Raw genomic sequence first — 21,023 nt, forward strand, 5'->3', positions numbered from 1 at the left:
TCCCCATCACCCTAATTTTGGCATTCGTCACTCTCCCTTCCCCATCCCCTCAATTGTCTATTATTTCCAATAAACTGGTCGGATCAACATTTGAATGCTTCTTCTTCTTAATCTCACGCCGGGCATAACATTATTAAAAGAACCTTTGCCTCACTCCTAAATTGGAGCGAGACAACCATTAGATGCTCCATAGTTACAAATACACAGGTAGCTTACTGAGAAGTCATAGGTGTTCGTGAGCAAGCATACATATATTTCACGGGAAAGGGAAAAAGGAATTTCTCAATTTGTGTTACCCTTAGAAATCCTCACTCATTAAACGATTAGCATTTCTTATTTAGCTTTCTAGCATCCATTGTCAATTTGTCTACATACTTCTACTTCAGCAGCGCCTTTGTGAGACAACCATTCTCTGTTTCACAAAGCAGTCTCCCCTTATCAAAAATTTATGAGCATCATCATCTTTTGCCTTTTTGAAAAAAAAAAAACAAACACATTTCATCTGTCCTCAAGACTGGTGGTCTACAGCAGTGGGACTCATGGCCCAGTACTGTTCATCAAAAAAAACACAAAATGGTCATCATTTAGACTCCCATACAATTCCTATATAACATAAAGCTCATACCACAATTGTGACAAAGCAGCCTTCTGACAAATGGGGTATCCCCTTGATGTTTTAACTTTTCAACAACACACCTGACAGTATTTTGTAAATTAATTATAAAAATCTCACTAATACTGTGTGTGATGGACTTTATGGCTCATCTGTCTTGAATATAAAACCAGCTAGCTATCTATTTCCACGTACTCCTTTGACTCAAATACTACCCCTAGGAGAAAAACAAAACAAAAACGCTTAAAAATCTTACCGAAGAAGCATTTGACAGACTTTGCAAGATGTCACACGACTGAAAGTATGCATTTTGAACTCATGAAAGCTTGTGTCCGCATAATCAGGCCGTATGTTTGACCTGAAATAAAAATCCATTTTAAACCAAGACAATTTAGATCATAAAGCATTACTCATGTCAAGAAATCTGAATCCACGAACAATTAGCTTTAATTACACTTCAATGATTTCCACTGAAGTGAACAAGATATATGGAATTTATCACACATTTTGAAATGAAGACTGAATTATTACATTAAGTTTACTTGATCCTTAAAACACCACCCACAAACTGTCTTAAATCTCACAATAACTAGTTAATAATTAGTACATATAGAAACAGTCTACTGCTTTTCATCCTCTCCATATAGAAACATCTTATGTAAAAAACACTCATTTCTACCTTCTCAAATATTTTGTTACACAGATACGTGGATCTTCAAAGAAGAGTAGCTCACAGTTTCAGAATCATCTGGTGCAAAAACCGTAACCAGCAAACTTGGGACAATCAGGCCACAAGAAGGCAGCAATGAAACTGATGACTGATTTTTCATCTCTTTCTTTAATTCCCAAGCTAAGAAAATGCAACTACCTAAAAGAGAACGACTGAAATACTAGAGTGCATAGCACTTCAGATAACATTAACTAAAACTAAACTAGACAAGAAGAATATAAGTTGTATGAGTTAATGTACTGTTAAAAGTTATTTATCTCAGAATGTTTAAGACAGTTTAGATTTCTGGTACTTCTTACAAAAACAAAGACATTCATGATGCATAGGAGTTAAAATATTATAAAAAAACAAAAGAAGAATGGAATAATCTACAATACTCAAATGAAAGACCATAAGCATTTCTGATGCACAATTATAAGCTGGAGATACTTATTAGGTCATTTTCATTTTTGTGTACAATAAATAACTTCTGTACTAAAACACAGACCAGCCACACACTAATGAAACAAACAGCAGTAAGCATGCAAGCAACAATCTCTCCAGGACTGAATGAAAAGGCTTATGAAAAAAACATTCAGGGAATATAAGTACCTAGTGTCAGAAAGGTCAGCCTTCTAATACGCCTGCTGAAAATCAATGTGCTGAAAATAAAACTGTATTCAAAAAGAGAATGGGATTTTGCTTTTATGCTTGAGAATAGCCTTTCAATCAGTACTATTTTAACTAGCTCACTAGAGTGTCTTTTGGCTATACAAGATGTCAATATCACACCATCTACTAAAAAAGCATGGATATTACTCATTCAGAGAATAAAGATATAGGTGCCCAGATAAATTTATCTCCAGAATTAAATAACTTCTTGAACCAGAAGAACAATAAATTGTTCTGGAGTTCTTAATTGAGTAAAGCAAGGACAGTATACAATAATACATTCAAGGTATTTGCAAAGGGACTACTAAAACCTCTTAGGCTGCACAATTAACTACAGACAATGCTAAAAGCTCTCTAGAATTAGTCATAGTAATCACAGTCCCAACAAAAGCAGCTTATTATTTACTATTTGGTCCCAACCAGTAGAACTTGCAGAACTGTGTCACAAGCACACACCAAACGTGTAGAGACTCATCGCAGTTGAAGCATATCAAATTAATGCTAATCACCAATTTTAAGTACAAACCAAAGAAAAAGCTGCATGCATTTCTGACACAGGGTTCTTCTATTTCTAATTGAGTTTCCTTATATTTTATAAAGCCAGTTAGTTTTACTTTGCAGTGCTTCATAGAAAAATTCATTTAATGGGAAAAAAGCATAGCTCTAAAGCACCTAAGCACAAAGTTGTCCACTCACAGAGGAGCTGCCACAGGACCTTCCACCTTCTGTCCACAAACTAACTTGATTTTTTCCACTTGCAGACTTAGCTAATCAAATTACCTGTGTCCTAAATAAGTCAGAAGGCTTATTGAGTTGAAAATCCTACGTCAGCTTTCTCTTGTCTGTTATTAACTACAGGAGTACTTATATTGGTTTCAAATCCTTCCCAGGTCTTAACAATTGCAAAAACATGCAATAAAGAATGAATTTCTGAGTTTTACAAACACCACCAGGTTACAGTTGAGTGATTCTACTCCACGGATTGCACCAATAAATTCTCCATCTACACAGCTGTTCTTTCTTCACCACTTATAAACCTTTCCCTATTCACTGCCACACCTCATGCACTTCCTTGCTAGCTAAAGCCAAACTAGCACAAGGATAGTTTGAAACTTCCACCACCCAAAACATACTGCTCTCTCTCCCTTCACCTATCCCCCTCGGTGCCATATTACTCAGAACTCAAACAACTAATGCTCACATCACACATTTATAAGCGTGGAAGGGACTGCAGCCGCATTGTAGAGGATCCTGTGCAGGAAACAGCAGGAGTCAATATACCCAATTATACCCAATCTCTATTCTTGTGCACTTAGATACTTCCAAATAGTTGCTTCAAAATGAACCATGGTATTACAGACACTAAGAGCAACATTCCTGTTTCCTGTACCTTCCTTTCTGTTTTAGTAATCATTGACACTGTTTCTGAACTGAAATGAATGTGCATCAGGAAAATACATTTTCAAATTCCAAGTCTGCTGCATTTCAAAACTATGTGTATGCACCACCTACTCAGATTCTGTTTATAAAGTAGTAATTTAATTAAAACATTACTATTTAGATGTATTATTGGTTGATTCATTTTTAAAAAGAATGCATTTCCTCACCCCTCAAAACACTTGCACATCCATAAACGTAAAGTTTCCAATTGTCAGCACCTTGGCTAAGTCAATATGAAAGAACAGTGCAAAAAACAAAATTAGCGTTCATTCTGAAGGTGGAATAATATAATCTCCACATAGAGAATTAATTAATGGCAATTGTAAAGATAAAGCTGCAATAAAAAAAACTTATGCATATTATCCACTGTAAATGTGGAGGTGGAATACGGAAAGCTTTGTATTAAAATAATTTATTTCAGAGCTAACTGTGCGACAGCTTCACATTCTACCATCTGATCAGACATGCTGCATTATGGCAAATCCAGTTCTGTAGTCACATGCCACCTGATGTCTTACACACCACATCAGACAAGTATGAGATGATAGAAGATCATGCACTGTAGCAGGATATATCAAGTTACAAATCTACTAACATCAAGTCAGAAACTTAAAAGAATCTGGGAGTCTGATACTTCCATATATTACCTTCTGGCATTTAAAAAAAATGTGGCATCTAATGCTTGCTCTGTGATAACAAAAGTTTCAAACTAGAGAGTAAGAACTCATCTGTATTTGCCTATGCCCTGATTCCACACATGAGAATTTCTTTACCCCATAAACCTTTCACATTGAACAGCATACACTATTTGGGGAATTTTTAAACATAGTCAATAAGGCTGGTAACTTCAGAAAAAGAACAGTAGTCAGCACACAACTTTTCATAGTCACCTCCAACCAAATGGGAGCACCTGTATTTACAGTGCTGAAGCCCTCCACTGACTCTATGAGAACATATCATAACTACAATGATGACACAGTTCAAAATGAATCTCATTTTTAAATATACTTTTCCTTTTCCCTTCCCAACAGGTAGGTTCATTCCAAAACAAAAGAAAAATTGACATTAAGCTAATATTAATTTTAAGCTCAATACTAAGAATATTGTCTTCTTCAGGAGTATTTCTTGCCAGAAAAAAAAAACAAAAAAAACAAAATAGGAACCCACGCACAACTGTTACAAAAACTCAAACATATGCTTAAAACAATTTCTGCTACTAGCATTAGGAAAATCTAATTTAGGACTTAAACTGGGCTCTATTTCCATCAGGCAGAGTGGGACGGAGTCTCCATTCCAGATATCTCAGAGTTTCCTCAGCCCTTCCTCCACAGCACACATCATCAGGTGCCACAGGCTCATCACAAATGAAACCTTTTATCCACCTCTGCTATCCAGCAACATTGCTAAGTGGCTGGAGCAAGAAATCACTGCTGTATCAGGAATACTTTTTCTAGCGTAAATAACGATAGAGAACACGCTCATCATTTCCTTGCATTTCCATCTTACAAGCAGTGTGTGGGGAGTCAAAAGTAGTTTCCCTTTTTGTCTTCCACTTTTTCCCCAGGCTGTTTTAACTCCTACGCTCTAGCAGGGACAAAATGTCAGAATACAGAAACAGTGAATGTGTAATTAAGAAAAATTTTGCCAATTCTCTCCTCAATTCAGCAGCAGAATTTTTGTAAGAGATAACCACGAGTGCCCTCTCCCACACAACGCTGGACCTCCATTACCAGATTTGCTCCAGTCACTAGTGCAACATCCTTGGGCTGCCCCTGAGCTTTTTTAGTAAAGCTTTCTCTTTCCAAGTTACTTAAAGAATATTAGTCCCTCTGGGACCAATTCTCTGCTACACCACCAGCCCAAATGCTTGTCTTGCTAGTCTCCTTCGTCATTTGGACACTTCGTTCTCATCCTTGCATAAGCCATCAGAATGACCATTCAAGGAACAGAATGACCATCTGCTTCATTCAGCCCTGCATCTCAGAACACAACTTTTGTCTGAAAAGTCTGCAGAGTCCAGTGCAAAACAGAATTACCCAAATATCTTAAGCAACTGCCCTTGACATTCAAGCACTCCATTTTCACCCATGAAATCTTCTTTTGAAAATACCTCTCCAAATTTGCCGTGCTGCCTACTTCTATTAACATACCTGTCAGAAAACTAAATTGACACATAGGCCACCCTGTCTTCAGCCATCCACAGTCTTCCTCAGCCTTTTTCAACTAGGAATAATTTACCTATGTTAACTGCATAACTGGCCACTCTAATGTTATAGACAGTCCAAAGCTATCTTGTGAGATGGACAGACATCTACATGCTTCTTTCCATGCCTACAAAGGAATAAATTCTCTTTGTTATCTAACCTGAAAACACCAACATACTGTGCTTGTGAATAAAATGCAGCAGTTTAAATTATATTTTTATGACTTTCTTACAGCAGTTGTAATAACAGCTCAAAAACCTGAAGTACATCGTAAACTTCAGGACACAAGCATGTCACCAAAAAAAAAAAAAAAAAAGACTAATACTGAAGTCCAAATAAAGCAATGAACCTTGGCAATCTTGAAATGTCTGACTAGGTAAGCTCTACACTTCAATTTTCAAAACTGAATTTCATTATTTGAACATTATCTTTTGGGGAAACATTAAGAATACAAGCAGTATATAACAGGCATTTGGCTACCATATAGCAGCTATTTGATTTTTATCAGCATTCTAAAGTTTGTTTCAGCAAGAGCTATATAAAATATCTTTCACAACAGGAGGTCAGGCTAAATAAACCGTAATTCCTTCAGGGGACTAAGCACAAATATGCTTTCTTTTACCATCAATTTAAGTCTTATGAAATAAAATACTCCAAGAAAAATACTAAAATCTCAGCTCAAACACATCTCTCTCTCCAAAATGAAATATGAAATGATTAAATATGCAATTGATATCTATATATGTCCCAAGCAATCAAATAAAGAAAAAGCTAGAATTGTTTACTGTAGCTTTTCACATCTTCCCCATGTGGAAAACAGACATATGGACATCACATACTTCATTTCCAGAAAAGCCTTATTTGTCAAGAGAAACAACGAAGAATCCTTGCTTCACAAATTCTAATACTGACTGCATCTCCCCTTGGATGTTCTTCTTCTTTTGGAGATCCTTAAAAGATTTTTACTGACTTTAAAACTGTTGTCTGAAATATATTTTGAATGGACATATTACTGAAAGCCTGCTGGCTCCCGGCTCCTGGCTCCCAACAAGCAAAAATATCGAGAAGGAATATTATTATTATTATTATGTTGATTAAATCCTTACAGAAGTAAGAAACTAATGGAACACAAATAACATGAACACTGCTGGGGAAAAAAAAAAAAAGAAGCAAACAAAAGAGAAAAAGTGATATCGTGAATCACAAAGAGTAGAAGCCACTGTAGCATTTGGGAGTCTTTGGCCTCAGTTACAGGTATTGAGCTCTTTGCACAGTATTTGGGACAAGCAGCCCCGCCAGCTGCAGACACAGCAGGTTTCATACTGTGGTTTCATAATTTGCAGGGGCAGGGAGTTAAAGGAAGAGGACTAGGAACACTACGTATGGAAAAGAATCTCCTCTTTTATTCCAAACCTAGTTAGAATTGACAGGTACCCCTTAACACTACCAGTTGGAAACGGCAGTTTAAAAAGTCTCCCTGCATGGTCCACTACCATTTTCCTCTAGTGATTGGCTCTTCCATTTCTCCCATTGCATTTTGAGGGGCATTTCTTTTAATTGCTTCTTCGGTAGCTTTTCAGCACTAGATAAACTTCAGCAATTAGGACCTGCACAGACCCCCTCCCTGTTCTCTCTCTGGGTCAAGCCCACTGAGGTGTTGCTTATACCCATTACAAACATTTCAAATTAGTGTTGAAAAATTGCTTCTCTGGAGTACTTAATTAACAACTCAACTTCTCCCTCCCAGTCTCCAAGTAATTTTAATCTAAATTTATCTATCTTATTTGGAAAGAAAATAATGTACTGGAGAAAAAATTAATGAGAGAGATTTTATATTCCTCAGATTTTTCTACATCAGTTTTCCACCAAGTGAGGAATATATAAGCTTCACTACATGAATCACATCACAAAAAAAGGAAGAAACAAATATATCATACTCACACTAATGCAAACATGACCCTTAGCAAATTAATGCACAGCAAGCTCCTTTCAAAAGTGAATTAGCAGCAAAACAAGACAAGGTATCAACAAGAGCAGGTGCTGACCTAGACACCGTTAAGTAGATAATATCTTCTGTTACAAAATGCAGAAAAATCACAGGCACTGTAAACACAGCCTGAATTGAGCCATTATTACCAGTGGGGGGGGGGGGAACAAAAAAACAGTAAACCTCATAGGTATTGTTAAAGTTCAGATATAAACTTCCAGTTGGCCATAACTCTGTAGGACTGTCAACTTGAATAGAAGAGGAATCATCTCCTCCTGCATGTTTCTGCCTGACCTGAAAAGCTGCAGGTACGCAGCTATGGGAGCGGGCTGACCTGTAAAGTCGCAGGTTCTGGGGTTAACAATATTTACTCTTCCAAAAAAATACAATACATCTGGTGCAGGCAAGGAAGAGGGATAGGGAGGAGCATTGGGTTGGTTTTGTTTTAAGGAGAAATAGGTCAGGTTTTGAAGCTACTTTTCTCACATCAATTATTTGAAGAAATGCGATCCTGTCAGAAATTAGGCAGCATTTGTATGCAGATCTTTGCAAAACAGCACCTAATTTGAAAAGTGTTATTATATTTGAAAATGAGTAAGCCATTCTATTTAATTAAAACCCACCTCTGAATAATCATAACAGAAATGCAAGTGCATGAAATATCAGATAAGGAGTCTGTATTTTTAAGTATCAAAAGAAGAAATACTACAGGGAGCTGAAATAAGTCTTTATACCTTGAACGCTCCTCAACATCCAACCCTGAGCTAGACCTTTGCATTTTAGAGCTGTTATTATTCTGCCCTCCATGTTATGCTTATAAGAATTCAAAATACTCCACACAGAACTATTCAGAATCATGGACACTCCGAGAGCACACTGCTGAAGTAAGTTTTACTATGTACGTGACATGAAATCTGATCCTGTATTCATCCAACATTAAGGAAAAAGGTACAAAGTAACATCCACAGGCATTAGAAACCTGCATTTTTTCTTACCATTTTACTAGCATAGATCACCACAGAAAACATACCAAACATTAATCTGCCATAAGTATTTTAACTAAATAATATCTGCTGGCAATTACTGACAAAAGGACAATTTTAAGTTCAGTTTCCCTTTTAGAAGTGTAGGTGACCAAAATCCAAACTTTTAAGCACCTTACCACTACCATGCATAGTACATACAAACATAAGAAAAAGCTTCCAGCCACACCTGGAATTTCATGTGAAGTTGGACCTCACTCCCTGCTTTGACTCACAATAGACCTCCCTCAGAATCACACTGTCTATGAACAGCAGAACTGCTTTTTTTTTCCTCATGTTAAACTTTCACCATTCCAGCTGATCACTTCACACAAAAATGCCAACCAACAGCAAGGTAACTGTGTAATAAGATAAAGTTAGAGCAAAGGGCATGAATACAAATAAACAATTATTTCGCCATCTTGACAATATTACAATTCTACTAATTTACTGGAAAATATGAAAAGAAATCATTAAGGGGTGTTCTCACTAGATATAGACAACGTATTTCACAAGGTGTGGTTTTCAGCTCCCTTCCCACTTTCTTTCCTCAAAAAGCAACACCGATTACTTACAGTTAATTCATTGTCTCTGTTCCCACTAGGCTGTTTTATTTCAGAACTATCTTTGAAGATGCTATTTACTGAATTAATCAATCAATCCTCCATATGTTAATACTCAGATACTTTGGTTCGTTACATCAAAGAGTCACCACCAAGAACACACTCTATATTATTAACTATATCACAAGTAAATTGTCTGTTTGATCAAGAACATACAACTTCTAAGACTTCCCTAGGAAATTTGCTTATTTGATCATATGACAAGTGGCTTTCTTTAGATCAAACAATTTACAGTTTTAACTTTTTTGGTAACGTAATGCATTCTTTTAAACAAGATGATGTCTCTCCCTTATCTTACTTTCAACTCACTTCCTTGAGAAGTACAAGAGGCAGACCGCTTTGAGGGAATCTGTTTCTGTATAATAGCTATAAACAATGTTACCTAACAAGAACAAATACGAGTCACACTTCAGTACTGGTAAATCAATACTATCAGTACCTTGTATACCTTAAATGTTACCTGGCTGAGTCTTATAAATAAGAGCTTTACTTAAGTTTGGATTTTAAGTCTTAATTGCCCACCATGATAAACATTTAAAGTTTCATATTCAGTAAAGCATTAACCTATGATAAGTGTCTCTGTTTTGGAGTTGAAATTGTACAAGTGTGAACTAGATAGGAACATAAAGCTGCAAATTGCTGTGCAAACACCTAAATCTGCAAAGACAGACAAAAGGGTAACAGGGAGTTTGCAGGGACATCTGATCAGATCTGAACAGGGACAAGGACATCTGATCACGCAGTGAAATATCAAGGACAAACAGATAACCAACATTATATGTTTAGAGACTAGAAAAAATGCTTAGGATATTATACAAAAAACTATTTATGTGGCAGGACTCAATTTGCAAGACGTGCCATCACTAACAACTTACTTCATGCTGATAGAATTTTTAGAAAGGCTTACTAATTTTCATAGTAGTGCTCCTCACATGTAACAAGGTAAGCTGTGAAAATGTAAGGACAGCAACATCTTTCATGTTTGTGAACCGAAAGATACAGTATCTAAATGGATTTATTTATAATTGTTTACATGCTGTTTTGAAAAACTGTTTTGTTATCACATTCCGTGCTATTCTTTCACTGTGCTCTTAACCACCTACAAATTCTTCACACTGTTTTTGCTGTGCCTGGAATAATCTAAAGAAATCACATAGCTATAGAGTGAATGGTTGCCTGTAACCCTGAAAGACATTTGATCGCAAACAACTGGAATCTTAGCAAAGCACAAGCAGCCATGAACCTGGTATTCATTTGTGTGGTACTGAATTATTCATACTGATGGAGAAGCCCTGGCAGACATTTGTTTATTGCTTTGGTAACCTACTATGTGAAATTGGTGTAAGTGAAACACCTTTTGAGGCTGTTTGAAAAATGCAGCAGATATCTAAGGCTTTTAAAGTGCTCTGATAAGAAAGCTTTAATTTAATGTGTCAGTGTTCAATATGTCAGAGCTCAAATATTCTCTCAGAAGGAGCCTTAATGCATATGCATTATTAATACTCTATCTGAGGGAACAGATCTATTTAAGCTGAATCTGACCAATGTCATTAGTCACAGAGTGCAAATTTGGAAATAGGTAAGAGAATAATTTTCACATAGCCTGTGTCACATACCAGTTTTCTATGAAATCCAGAAAACCAATGAGCTATCTACAATTTATGTAGCTTGTTTAATCTAAAACGTTACGTACGTTTTAGGCTTGAGAATCAATGAATCTCAAGACTATTTCCCTTCAATCAGATGATGTGTTCCATTTCCCTTGAGTTGAACAGCACGAATTGACATCTAATTGAAATCGTTTTTCAGAAATATATTAGCCATATCTGAGCTACTGTGCAAATTCCTCAGCTGCCTAAAAACTTAATACGGAGGAGACAAAATAAAAATAATAAATAACAAAAGTCCTGTTTTTAAGGATTTTTTTTTTTTAACAAAATCTCCGCTACTTGGATATAGGACTGAAAAAGAAATATGTCAGATTCATTAGCTCCACAGAATTCATCTGTACCCTAATCACCACAATAATCATGGGTTTCTTGCTGATGTTTCAGGCATGATGTTAATATTGCGATTTCAGTAAAAATGTCAAAGCATACACAGCAATCATTTTACCTCTGAGGGTGACATTTTAACAAGGTACATTAAAAAAGGCCAGTCTCTGTTGGCAAGATGTTTTCATGCACTTTTTAGTTTGTGAAAAAGAGATGTTGAGTAAAGACTAATTAAAAGGACATTGTTGGTTGAGGTTTTGCAATATTTATCCCATGCATTTTGAAATCCAGCAATACTAAACTCAAGTAGAGGCCCTGAGCTAATTAAGTCTGACTCTGCGCAGCATACTGAAATAGACAAACTTCACACACTCCTTCCAGCTTCAGTTCTTCTTTGGTTTCATTTTTAAGTGCATTTCTGCATAACATTTTCCTATCTAGTTTGACACTGGCAATTTTTAGAGTAAACTACAAAGCACAATGAGAAAAAAAAAACCACAATTATATGAGTGAACTGGACATCACTCAGGACAAATCAGCATAACATATGGCGTTCTATATTACATTAATGGATTCAGATACTAAGTCAATGTGAAAACGTAATATGTGGCCTTTCAAGGAAAAGGACTCGAATGCCATTGTGAGGACTACCTCATTCAACTGACTCCATGCTCTATCACAATTAACAAACACTAAACTAAGCACAAATTAACATTTGGTGGATGGAAGTAGAAGTTCAGTGTCCACATGAGACGCGTAATAGTAACTGACATCTTTCCCCTAATTATTTATTCTTTCATCTTATAATGAAAGAAAAAAAATTAAACATTACAGCAATGATGAAAATAGCAGTTGCCACATAAGACATTAAGCCTGATAATTAGCCAAGTGAGTAGTTCTAAAGACCAAGTAATACAGCTGAGGTATATACACTCAAATTAGAGGAAGACTTTCAGCATGCAACAATTTCTTACAATAAAGAGCTGCTAGCACAAAATTGGTTGACAAAAGATGTTATTCTGTGGTTTGGGGGGCTTTTTTTTTTTTTTTTTAAGCAAACATTAAAAAAAAAAAATCTGTTTGAGAACTTTTTAGAAAAAAGGAATATTTACCAGTACTGCTGTGTTTTGTGTAATTTGTAGGTATGAAACATTTCTTCTGATTGCTCTGGTTCTTTTTTTCCCACAAAGGAGGAAAAAAAAAAAAAGACTAGATGGGACATTTTACTGGAAAAATGTATCAAAATTGTCTTGCACTTGCAACCAGTTTTTGAGGTTTTAATAGTTAGCAAGCAGCAAATAAGCCATGCACAATCACATAGCTGACAAACTCTCACTTAATACAAGTCTCTAGTGTGGCTGAGTAATTTGGTGCAGTAATTTGGCTGTACATTTCTATTAATATTATCTTGGGTATGAAATGACTCTATGCTTAAACAAATGCTATTCGACACACTAGATTAAACAAGTGCTCCACATCTAGTGAAGTCTTTGCAGTACTATCTTTAAAAAGGTGCTAATTTACTCATACAGCTATAAGCTCATCTATTATTATTAACAGAGTTCCAAGAACAAAGTAGCAACTGCCCAAATCAACCACTACTGCTATTAAGTAGTGCTTCTGAGGCAATAAGCCATAACCGTCTCACTGTGCACCAGAACCTCCACTCACACCAATGAGAGGGAACAGGCACACCAAGACCAAACTAAAGCAAGTACAATATGTGGGTTCCTGCTAAAACATTCCAAACTGTGTGGGAAAAACTTCTTGAACTCAGAATCCAACCAAAGTTGCAGCTTCGACAGTTTGACTGCAATGGTGATGGTGCTGCCTCAATGTCCTGCTTCATTTTACTTTCTAGAAGAAAAAAACAAAGCTCACAGCAAACCAGATCTTTTCAGATAGTACAAAATACACTAAAATAAGAAAAAAAACAAAAATAAAAGTAGAACAGTGCAGACTCTGCTTCAGCTTCAGAAATAACTGTGAAAAGATGAGCAGTTTCACAAGAACAGTAACCAGTTGTTCCCAGTCTCCCTTGTGACAAAACAACTTGGACAATAGACTACAATAACAACAGAGCAAGCCAAGAGGTAGAATATTTTTTATCATTTGTTAAGGTTGTTTTCTTACAAAGTTAACTAGTATGAAAAGTAGCACTCTGAAAACTGCACTCAGATTTCTAAGATTTGCCATATCAAGTGTGCCAAATGTATTCTGCCCTTCAAGCTTAAACTAAGCCCAGTATGCAATCCTGTGTTCTCCTCTATTTCATACTTCATCAATAACAGAAGCTTTCCATATCCAGAGACAAATTCTCCTCTCAGTTACACCAGAGCAGCAAAAGAATTATTCAGCCAATTTCATTGGATTTAGTTCTTCTCTATGATGAAAAGATATTAACAGCATCTTTCTTGAAATGCATTTACAGGTTCGGGAACCAAAGTAAGGTATCTTTACACTAAGTGCCTTTTCAGCAGTAACTATTATCACTGTTGCTCATTGACCAATATAAACATCTAACCCACAAAAGCAGAAATTCAGCCTAACATAGTCATGACAATGGTGGGGTGGGGGGGTGGGGAAATTCGTAATTTACAAATTCTGAGAAATATCCTAATCTGTTCTTGTGTTACATTCTTAGATGAAGACTTGCAAACACCTGATTTCATACAGAACACTATCAAGAAGACAACAAAACTGCACTGAAATTTCTTTCTGGAATGATAAACATCATCATTCCTGATAATCCAGCAAGCATCAAGCATCTAATCCAGCCCTTCTTAACTGTGCCATTTTTGCAGACTCTGTAAAGTTTAGAAATAACAAGAAGCACTTTGCACAAAAAAAAGTAGTAATTATCATTGTGTATGGTGAATAACTGCATACTTTTAATCATGGCTACTCTTCAGAACAGAATGACACTACCAGAGCATGCAACCTACTCCATCAGCAAGAAAATCCCCAAAAACAACTCAAATCAACCATCCAGTTGATCAGAACTTGCCTTCATTTATTCCCAAACTCTTGTACCTTAGCACTTACTAGAATATCATTATTGCTATACACTGAGGTATGTTTTGAGAGAGCTGCTGTGGGAAATATGCTGTAAGGTCAAACCCCTATAACAGACTAGATGAAAGTAGAAGAGCTTCATAAAGTACAAAAGTTCCGCATTTAAAACTCAGTGGTTAGAAAACAGCAAAGAAAAAGCATTGGCTGATGCAAATCATACCACTATATCATGTTACATGTTAGCCCTGGCCTGTAGTAACTCCTCCAGTTACCATGCTTCTGCATTTCAACCTTTAATCACACGGGAAAAGGCTAACCCAGAGGCATGGGCTTACAGGAGGGATGATCGTCTGTGCAAGACAAGGCTGGCACCACCATGCTCACTGAGAAACCTCAGTATCACTAGTGGAATGAGTACCACAATAACCTGTCAGCCCTGCAGGCCCCAGTCTCTCTGCTCACAAGGCAACTGGCAGCAGCAGCCCTTCCTGCAAAGGCTTGTCTAGGGGCATCACTGAGAGGAGGTGAGTGAGGCTGAGGGGCTAGACCCAGCCCAGCATTAACTGGGAGCCTCAAAGGAGCTGCACATGCATACACAAGAGACGGGAATGTCCTCAAGCACTAAAGACCAGAGGGAGGGAAAAAAAAAAAGAGAGAGAGAGGGCAAGAAAACATGCCTGCACAGAAATGAAAAGATATTTGAGAATAAATGAGGAGATGCTCCTGGGAGATAAAAATAAAAGAAAAGAAAAAAGAAAAAAGAATAGTCTTCGTGATTTTAACATTTCTGTTCTTGGTTTTCTGGATTTTTTGCACACAAGTATGAGCCAGGAAGTCTGAAAACCAATCAAAAGTTGCAGAGCTAAAGCTGAAGCATCAGACTTCCTCGTGATTTCCATGCAAGTTACATTTTATGTTTATCTAATTATCAATAACGACAAAGCAGCAGGGAGAGCACATGGACAGAAAGATAGGAAAAGGTGATGTATGCAGCTTTCTGCATACTTAAAGTCTCTTCCCATTTCCCACTACAATATCAGTAAATTTTTGCCAAAATATGTCATCTCTGTCTTTGCTAAAATGAGTAAGATTTTTATGGTTAGAGGGCTTCATTTTATCTGTCTAGCTCTGGCTGTCTTCCCTTTTATTTTCATTTAAATCATTAACAGTAATCAGACTGAGGTTTTGAAGAAATATATATAGCTTTTAAGCAAGTTTCAGTCATATCAGCTCATAACAGCCTTTTTCTCCACTTTGCCAACTTTTGCAATCATATCCAAAAAAAACCCTTATTTATCCTACCACTTTATTTTCACAGGGACAACCTCACTCTCCCCTGCACTTTGTTGTTTATCATTTTAATAAAGCAATACTTTGTCATCTGATTCCCTTGTTCACATCTTTTACATTCAGTAAGAATAATCTGAGGTGCTAATAATCATAGTTGTCTTTCCAACAAGAAACAGAAATGGAAATAAAGCTCACGCTGCATAACAATAACATTACCTTCAATGCTGCATTTCAACAACTTTGAGAAGTCGAAAGCAGTCTGCTTCTCTTAGTTCAAAATATACAGAGGAAATCAGGCTTTTGAAATGAGATGTAGCAAGTTGAGCAACTTATTCCATATACTAAAGATTAGATTAGTTAAAAACTACCTAGAAAAATGCCAGAATCCCCTCGTATCAAGTCTTCAGCATCGTCTTTCAAACATAATACAACTACTCAAAATTAAATGGGAGGGGAAAAAGTTATCAGAACGGTATATATTTGTCACTAAAACAATTAATACTACTCCCAGTTCCTTAAGACAGCATTACCAAAATAGTCTTAGCAGCAAATTTGGCAATATATAGTGTAGAGTGCCCTCTTTCTTTTTCAAGAGGAGTTTCAGGGAAATACCCCATTAATGAAGATGTGTCAGCACTATTGTTTTTCACAAGGTCAAACAAAACAGATAACTAGGCTGCATTAAAAAATAAAATGTAAGCAGTGTAACTTAAATTAAGAATCATTCCTACGCTTGAGTAATATGACTTTATTTAACACAAATACTTACAGAGCCATCTGAAATTGTTCAAGCCATTTTTTCTTCAAATCTTTAGTTTTGCAATAAACTTCTAAACCATTTTGACCTTGGATATGAATGAGGTAGAAGCCATAAGACCACTGCAGAAAAAGATCAACAACACACATCACCAAGTTATGGAGAACAAATTTTAAAAAAATAAGAAAAAACATCCCTATGTTCCTTAATAAAAACCCTCATCCCTGAAACAACAAGAGCATGCTATTCTGTTGACATGAGAAAAGCTCACTTAAATGTCTTAACCACATCAGAATAAACTAAGTTGAAATCTCTAAATATTCATCTCGGTTTGGGGATAATATATAAAACCTCGTAAATAAATTGTATGTGCACATTCTAAATTCCGGCAAAAGAAGTTTCTAACTGCTGTCAAATCTATTTATCTTCTACATGAACATTATTAATAAGCATTTACCTTTTTATTTTCTTTATCAGTAGTGGGGTTATTTGTAATTTTGTATTTCTGAAGATCTATTATTTCCTTCATTTCATAATTATCACCTCTCCGTTTGCAAACAATTACAGCCAGATCAAACAAGAAGATATGCCTACAAAAATACAACATGAACAAAGTTAAAAACATTCCAGATAGCCAGCACACCAAGTCTCATCTTATAAACCTTAGCCTGTGGCTCCTAAAAGCTTGAACAACTTAACTATTAAATATCAAAACAAGAAACACTGAAAGTAATTATGCTAGAGACATAGATTATCTTATATGATAATGCAATAGCTTATTTCCCAAAAATTACTTCTTCGCAAATTCACTTTCTAAATAGTGATGGTCTCTACAAATGCACAGTGAAATTGAAGTGCTCTCAAGAATCACTGATCTGACCTCAAATATGCAAAGAGAAAGTTGCTTCACAGGCATTTTAATAGCAAACACCAGAAGTCACGACATCACCTGTCTTGCCTTGCACGTTTGTCTAACGTAGTTATCCTTATCTCCCCATCACCTTGAGGTCTTCCATACTGTAAGAGGGAATGATTCTGAAACAGAAATAATACACTTGATTCAGTACAGCAAAAGTGGTAAGATAACACACTCAAATGTTACACCACTCACTCCTTTTACCCCAAAAAAGGGTTGTTGAGGTCATTGTCATTTGAACTAAATACAAGGACTGCTCCAAAATTAATGCCTCTTATTTTATTATGTTGGTTCCTCACATCAGAGGCAGATGTCAGAGGTTAAACCTTCCCACCAGTAGACCATTATGTTTTGTTGCTTTGGACTGATAGCAGCAGAGGAGCAGTCTGACAAAATGGATTCAGACATGGAAGCACGTAGGAGGTAAAGGTGTGTCACTGAATTCATCCATGCTGAGAAATGCAGATTTTTTCCATATTTGTCTTCAGACAGGAAAAATCTTTTGCATTTCACAATCATCTGAATTGCTGTACAAATACAAACATTTATCTACCCAAATCTTTGCAACTATGTATAGACCCCCAGCAGGGATTTACAGAATATTAACAGATACTTCTGCAAGTAATTCTATCATTCTACACCAAGCAAGTCGAAGTCGCACATTAATTTCACCAAGAGTACTTACTATATTATATGAAACGAAGAAAACTATATGTGCATCACTGCATTTGATCAAATGTTATTAAGAACTGTATAAGCTAAAACTATCGCATACCAAATTCTCTATTGATAGTTGAAATTGTCTAATTTCACGGAGTGTTTCATTATCTCTCTTCACTTCATTTACATATTGAGCCAAGTCCTAGAGCATCAAACAAAAAAAAGAGAAAAAAGTCCAGAACAGACCACTTCAATACATTATCTCAGCACATTTATTTCTAGTTCTGTCTTTGGCTTATCTTCATATTTAAATAAGTATATACATACATATATTCAAATATACATACTTGATATTTGTGAATTATCAATCTGCCTGCCTAAAAATAGAAAAAAAGCACCTGCACACCATACATCAAATATACAGCTTTCTTCAGTTTTTCTGTTCAAATCCAAATCCTGTTGCAAGAAAGGACAATGTACCATTTTGTTTTTGTTGTTGTTGTTTTAAAGGGTTCACTTCTTCTGTCTTATTCTAAAAACTGAAGATGGAAATGTAATTCATGCAGTACAGCTGTGGCCTAAAGAAAGCAGTCAACAACATTCAAATACAGATAATAGAAAAGAAGGTAAAAATAAAATATAATAGAAAACATATAATGCTCCTCAAAAGCAAGGATTTAATTTATGTGAAGAAACACATATTAAGGGGGACATAAGAAGCTACTGCACAGTAATAGTGTTGTACAGCAGAGAGAAGATAATAGAGATTTTAAAAGCGCCCTTAAGGCAATATACTACTTGAAGTCACAGGTTGAGATCATTATTGTCTCCCTTACCAGAGCACATAACATAGACATTTCACTAAAGCCTTTAAAAAGCTTTGAATGTGCTTGAGTAATAGTGACAATTTGCTGGGGCTTCTCTGTTTATGGCTAGAGATAAGAAACAAGCAGCAGTAGTAATTGGTGAGGTCAGGGACACTGAGAGCAGTGGTTAGAAAAGGTATTCTGATCTTCACAACTTGCTTTTACAATATCCTTCAATATGGCTATAAATTTGGGAGGGTGGGAAAAGGATACATCTTCTTTCTAATAAAATTTTAATCAGAATCTAAGAAAAGCTGCAATTATCATGCCAGTTCCCTGAAGGAATGCAAGCAGGATACAATCACATCAGTCTTACAAGACTTGGAGTAGCAATTAAATAACCTCTTGATTGTTGCTAAAAGAATTTTGACAGTCAGATTTCTTACCATCTTCTTGTCAGGTTTTTTTTCTTTTTTTTTCCAAATATCATTTTCAGACAAATGAAAGCCTTTAGAAGCAACATATCTATGCTGCATGGCTACTTCTACTGCTCTGACAGGGTTTAGTATGAGAGGATATGGTTTAATTAGGAGGAAACCGATGCTGTGACCTTTGTGAGGAGATGCCACTTCCCACAGAATTATTTTTATTATTATTGGCTGGCTGGCAAGACACAACTGCCGCAATCATTCTGACAAGAGTTTTCTTAATTGGTCTTAATTTGAGTCCAGCCATCACCAGAAACAATGAAGCACATAATCACAGGAAAATAAAAAAGAACAGAAAAATAAAGCCATGGTTGTTTTCCTAGCCAATTATCAGCAGCCAAGATGCCTGCCTTGCCACCAGCTGGAAACAGTACTGGTGCCAGTCCCATTTCAGGCATCTTCCTTGGGAGATTATCACTGAAGTGCTCTATGCACTCACTGCACAGAACTGGGAAACAAAAAGAGAAGCCAAGAACCTCACTTGTTGAGCTAGTCTGTATTCTAAGAATTCAAGTAGCAGCATAGGCAGCTGCATGACTGAAAACTTACTTATTCTGTCTTCTGCATCTCCTGTGGATGATAGAGATTGCAACAGAAGGAGATATGACCTGTACTGTATTGGCTTTCCCCACCACAGAATAGAAAAAAATTCAATTCTACCACATGAATTTCACAATTCATATAGTGAAGCCAACTGAAGCAGAAATTTCACCATACAGAGGAACACAAGGCAATATTAAGGCAGTACTGCCCTTCTATAAAGGATTTCTTTGTGCCACTTGCAGGTGAATGTACACTGACAGGTACTGCACCGAAAGAAAGATACCACTAATTTCAAGGCTAAAGCCACAGAGATCATAGGAAAAAAGTGTTTTAAAGAAAGATGTCTTTACCTCAATGGGAAGCCACCAACCTCAGCTATAATTGGCTTGGAGTTATAGAAATAGTCCTACGTTTTGGAACTAAGACCAAATTTAGTGAAACACCTGCTGCTTACCTCAGTACATGACAGCAAAGTGATAAAAAAGGAAATTGAAACAAGGAAGCTCCATTATATATATGCTCCCTTCAGAAAATTACTGAATTTGTTCCAAGACTTGGGGAAAACCTTCAACTATGTTCTCACAAAGTACACAATGACTTGAGCAAACATCTATTTGATCTGTTGTGAAAAACGTTATTTTCCAGGAAATACAGTTATGAGCCCCATTTTAAATGCCAACATAGACAGACATACTTCATCAGCACAACTTACCTTCATTGCATCAAGCGCCAGTCTTAGATTTGCTTTCTCCATGGGATCTGTGGTGTGCTTTACCAGCTCCTATGGACAAAAGTAGTTAGAACTTCTCACCTGCTGTCTGCCAGCTGAAGACTGAAGTTGTTATTCCATGCACCATCCCTCAACAACCACCAACCCACTCCACCCAAAAACTAGAGAAAACCTCACACCTTAGAACAGAAAACATCACCCAAGAATTCACGTTTTCTTTCCCACTGTAACCAACTTGCAAGCTAAGCAAGGACTGTTGCAAATAAATAATTGGCAAAGATCATTTAAGAATGATATAGTCTAAACACCAATATTTGTATTAATGAATAATCATTAGAAACTAATTTGGCCTACACAGCAATTAAGTATCGCCAATTGGATCTTAAGTCAAGTTCATTTGCTCACTGCTTTCCAGTGTATAATCCTTTCCAAGGCATTCACTTGACCGCAGACAGGGATGTATGTTACCAATAAGATCTCAAGTAACTGGATGACTACCTAAAATGTCACTGTTTCGTTACACCTACAACAAAGCTGACTCAGAGGACACGTTT

General features: G+C 36.3%; 1 protein-coding gene across 4 annotated transcripts in view; it reads right to left on the reverse strand.

Moving 5' to 3' along the window:
• Nucleotides 1-21,023, reverse strand: part of VAV3 (vav guanine nucleotide exchange factor 3) — a 149,567-nt gene that overhangs the window by 61,606 nt on the left and 66,938 nt on the right. For all 4 annotated transcript variants that reach the window (XM_015869510.2, XM_015869511.2, XM_015869512.2 and 1 more), the window contains exons 11-16: nucleotides 20,452-20,520; nucleotides 18,018-18,104; nucleotides 17,276-17,361; nucleotides 16,784-16,916; nucleotides 16,339-16,448; nucleotides 870-971 (exon numbers count right to left, since the gene is read on the reverse strand). In XM_015869510.2, the coding sequence (XP_015724996.1) occupies nucleotides 870-971; nucleotides 16,339-16,448; nucleotides 16,784-16,916; nucleotides 17,276-17,361; nucleotides 18,018-18,104; nucleotides 20,452-20,520 (587 nt within the window). The remainder of the gene's footprint in view (nucleotides 1-869; nucleotides 972-16,338; nucleotides 16,449-16,783; nucleotides 16,917-17,275; nucleotides 17,362-18,017; nucleotides 18,105-20,451; nucleotides 20,521-21,023) is intronic.

This window comes from Coturnix japonica, chromosome 8 (assembly GCF_001577835.2).
Source record: "Coturnix japonica isolate 7356 chromosome 8, Coturnix japonica 2.1, whole genome shotgun sequence".
NCBI classification, from domain to species: Eukaryota; Metazoa; Chordata; class Aves; order Galliformes; family Phasianidae; genus Coturnix; species Coturnix japonica.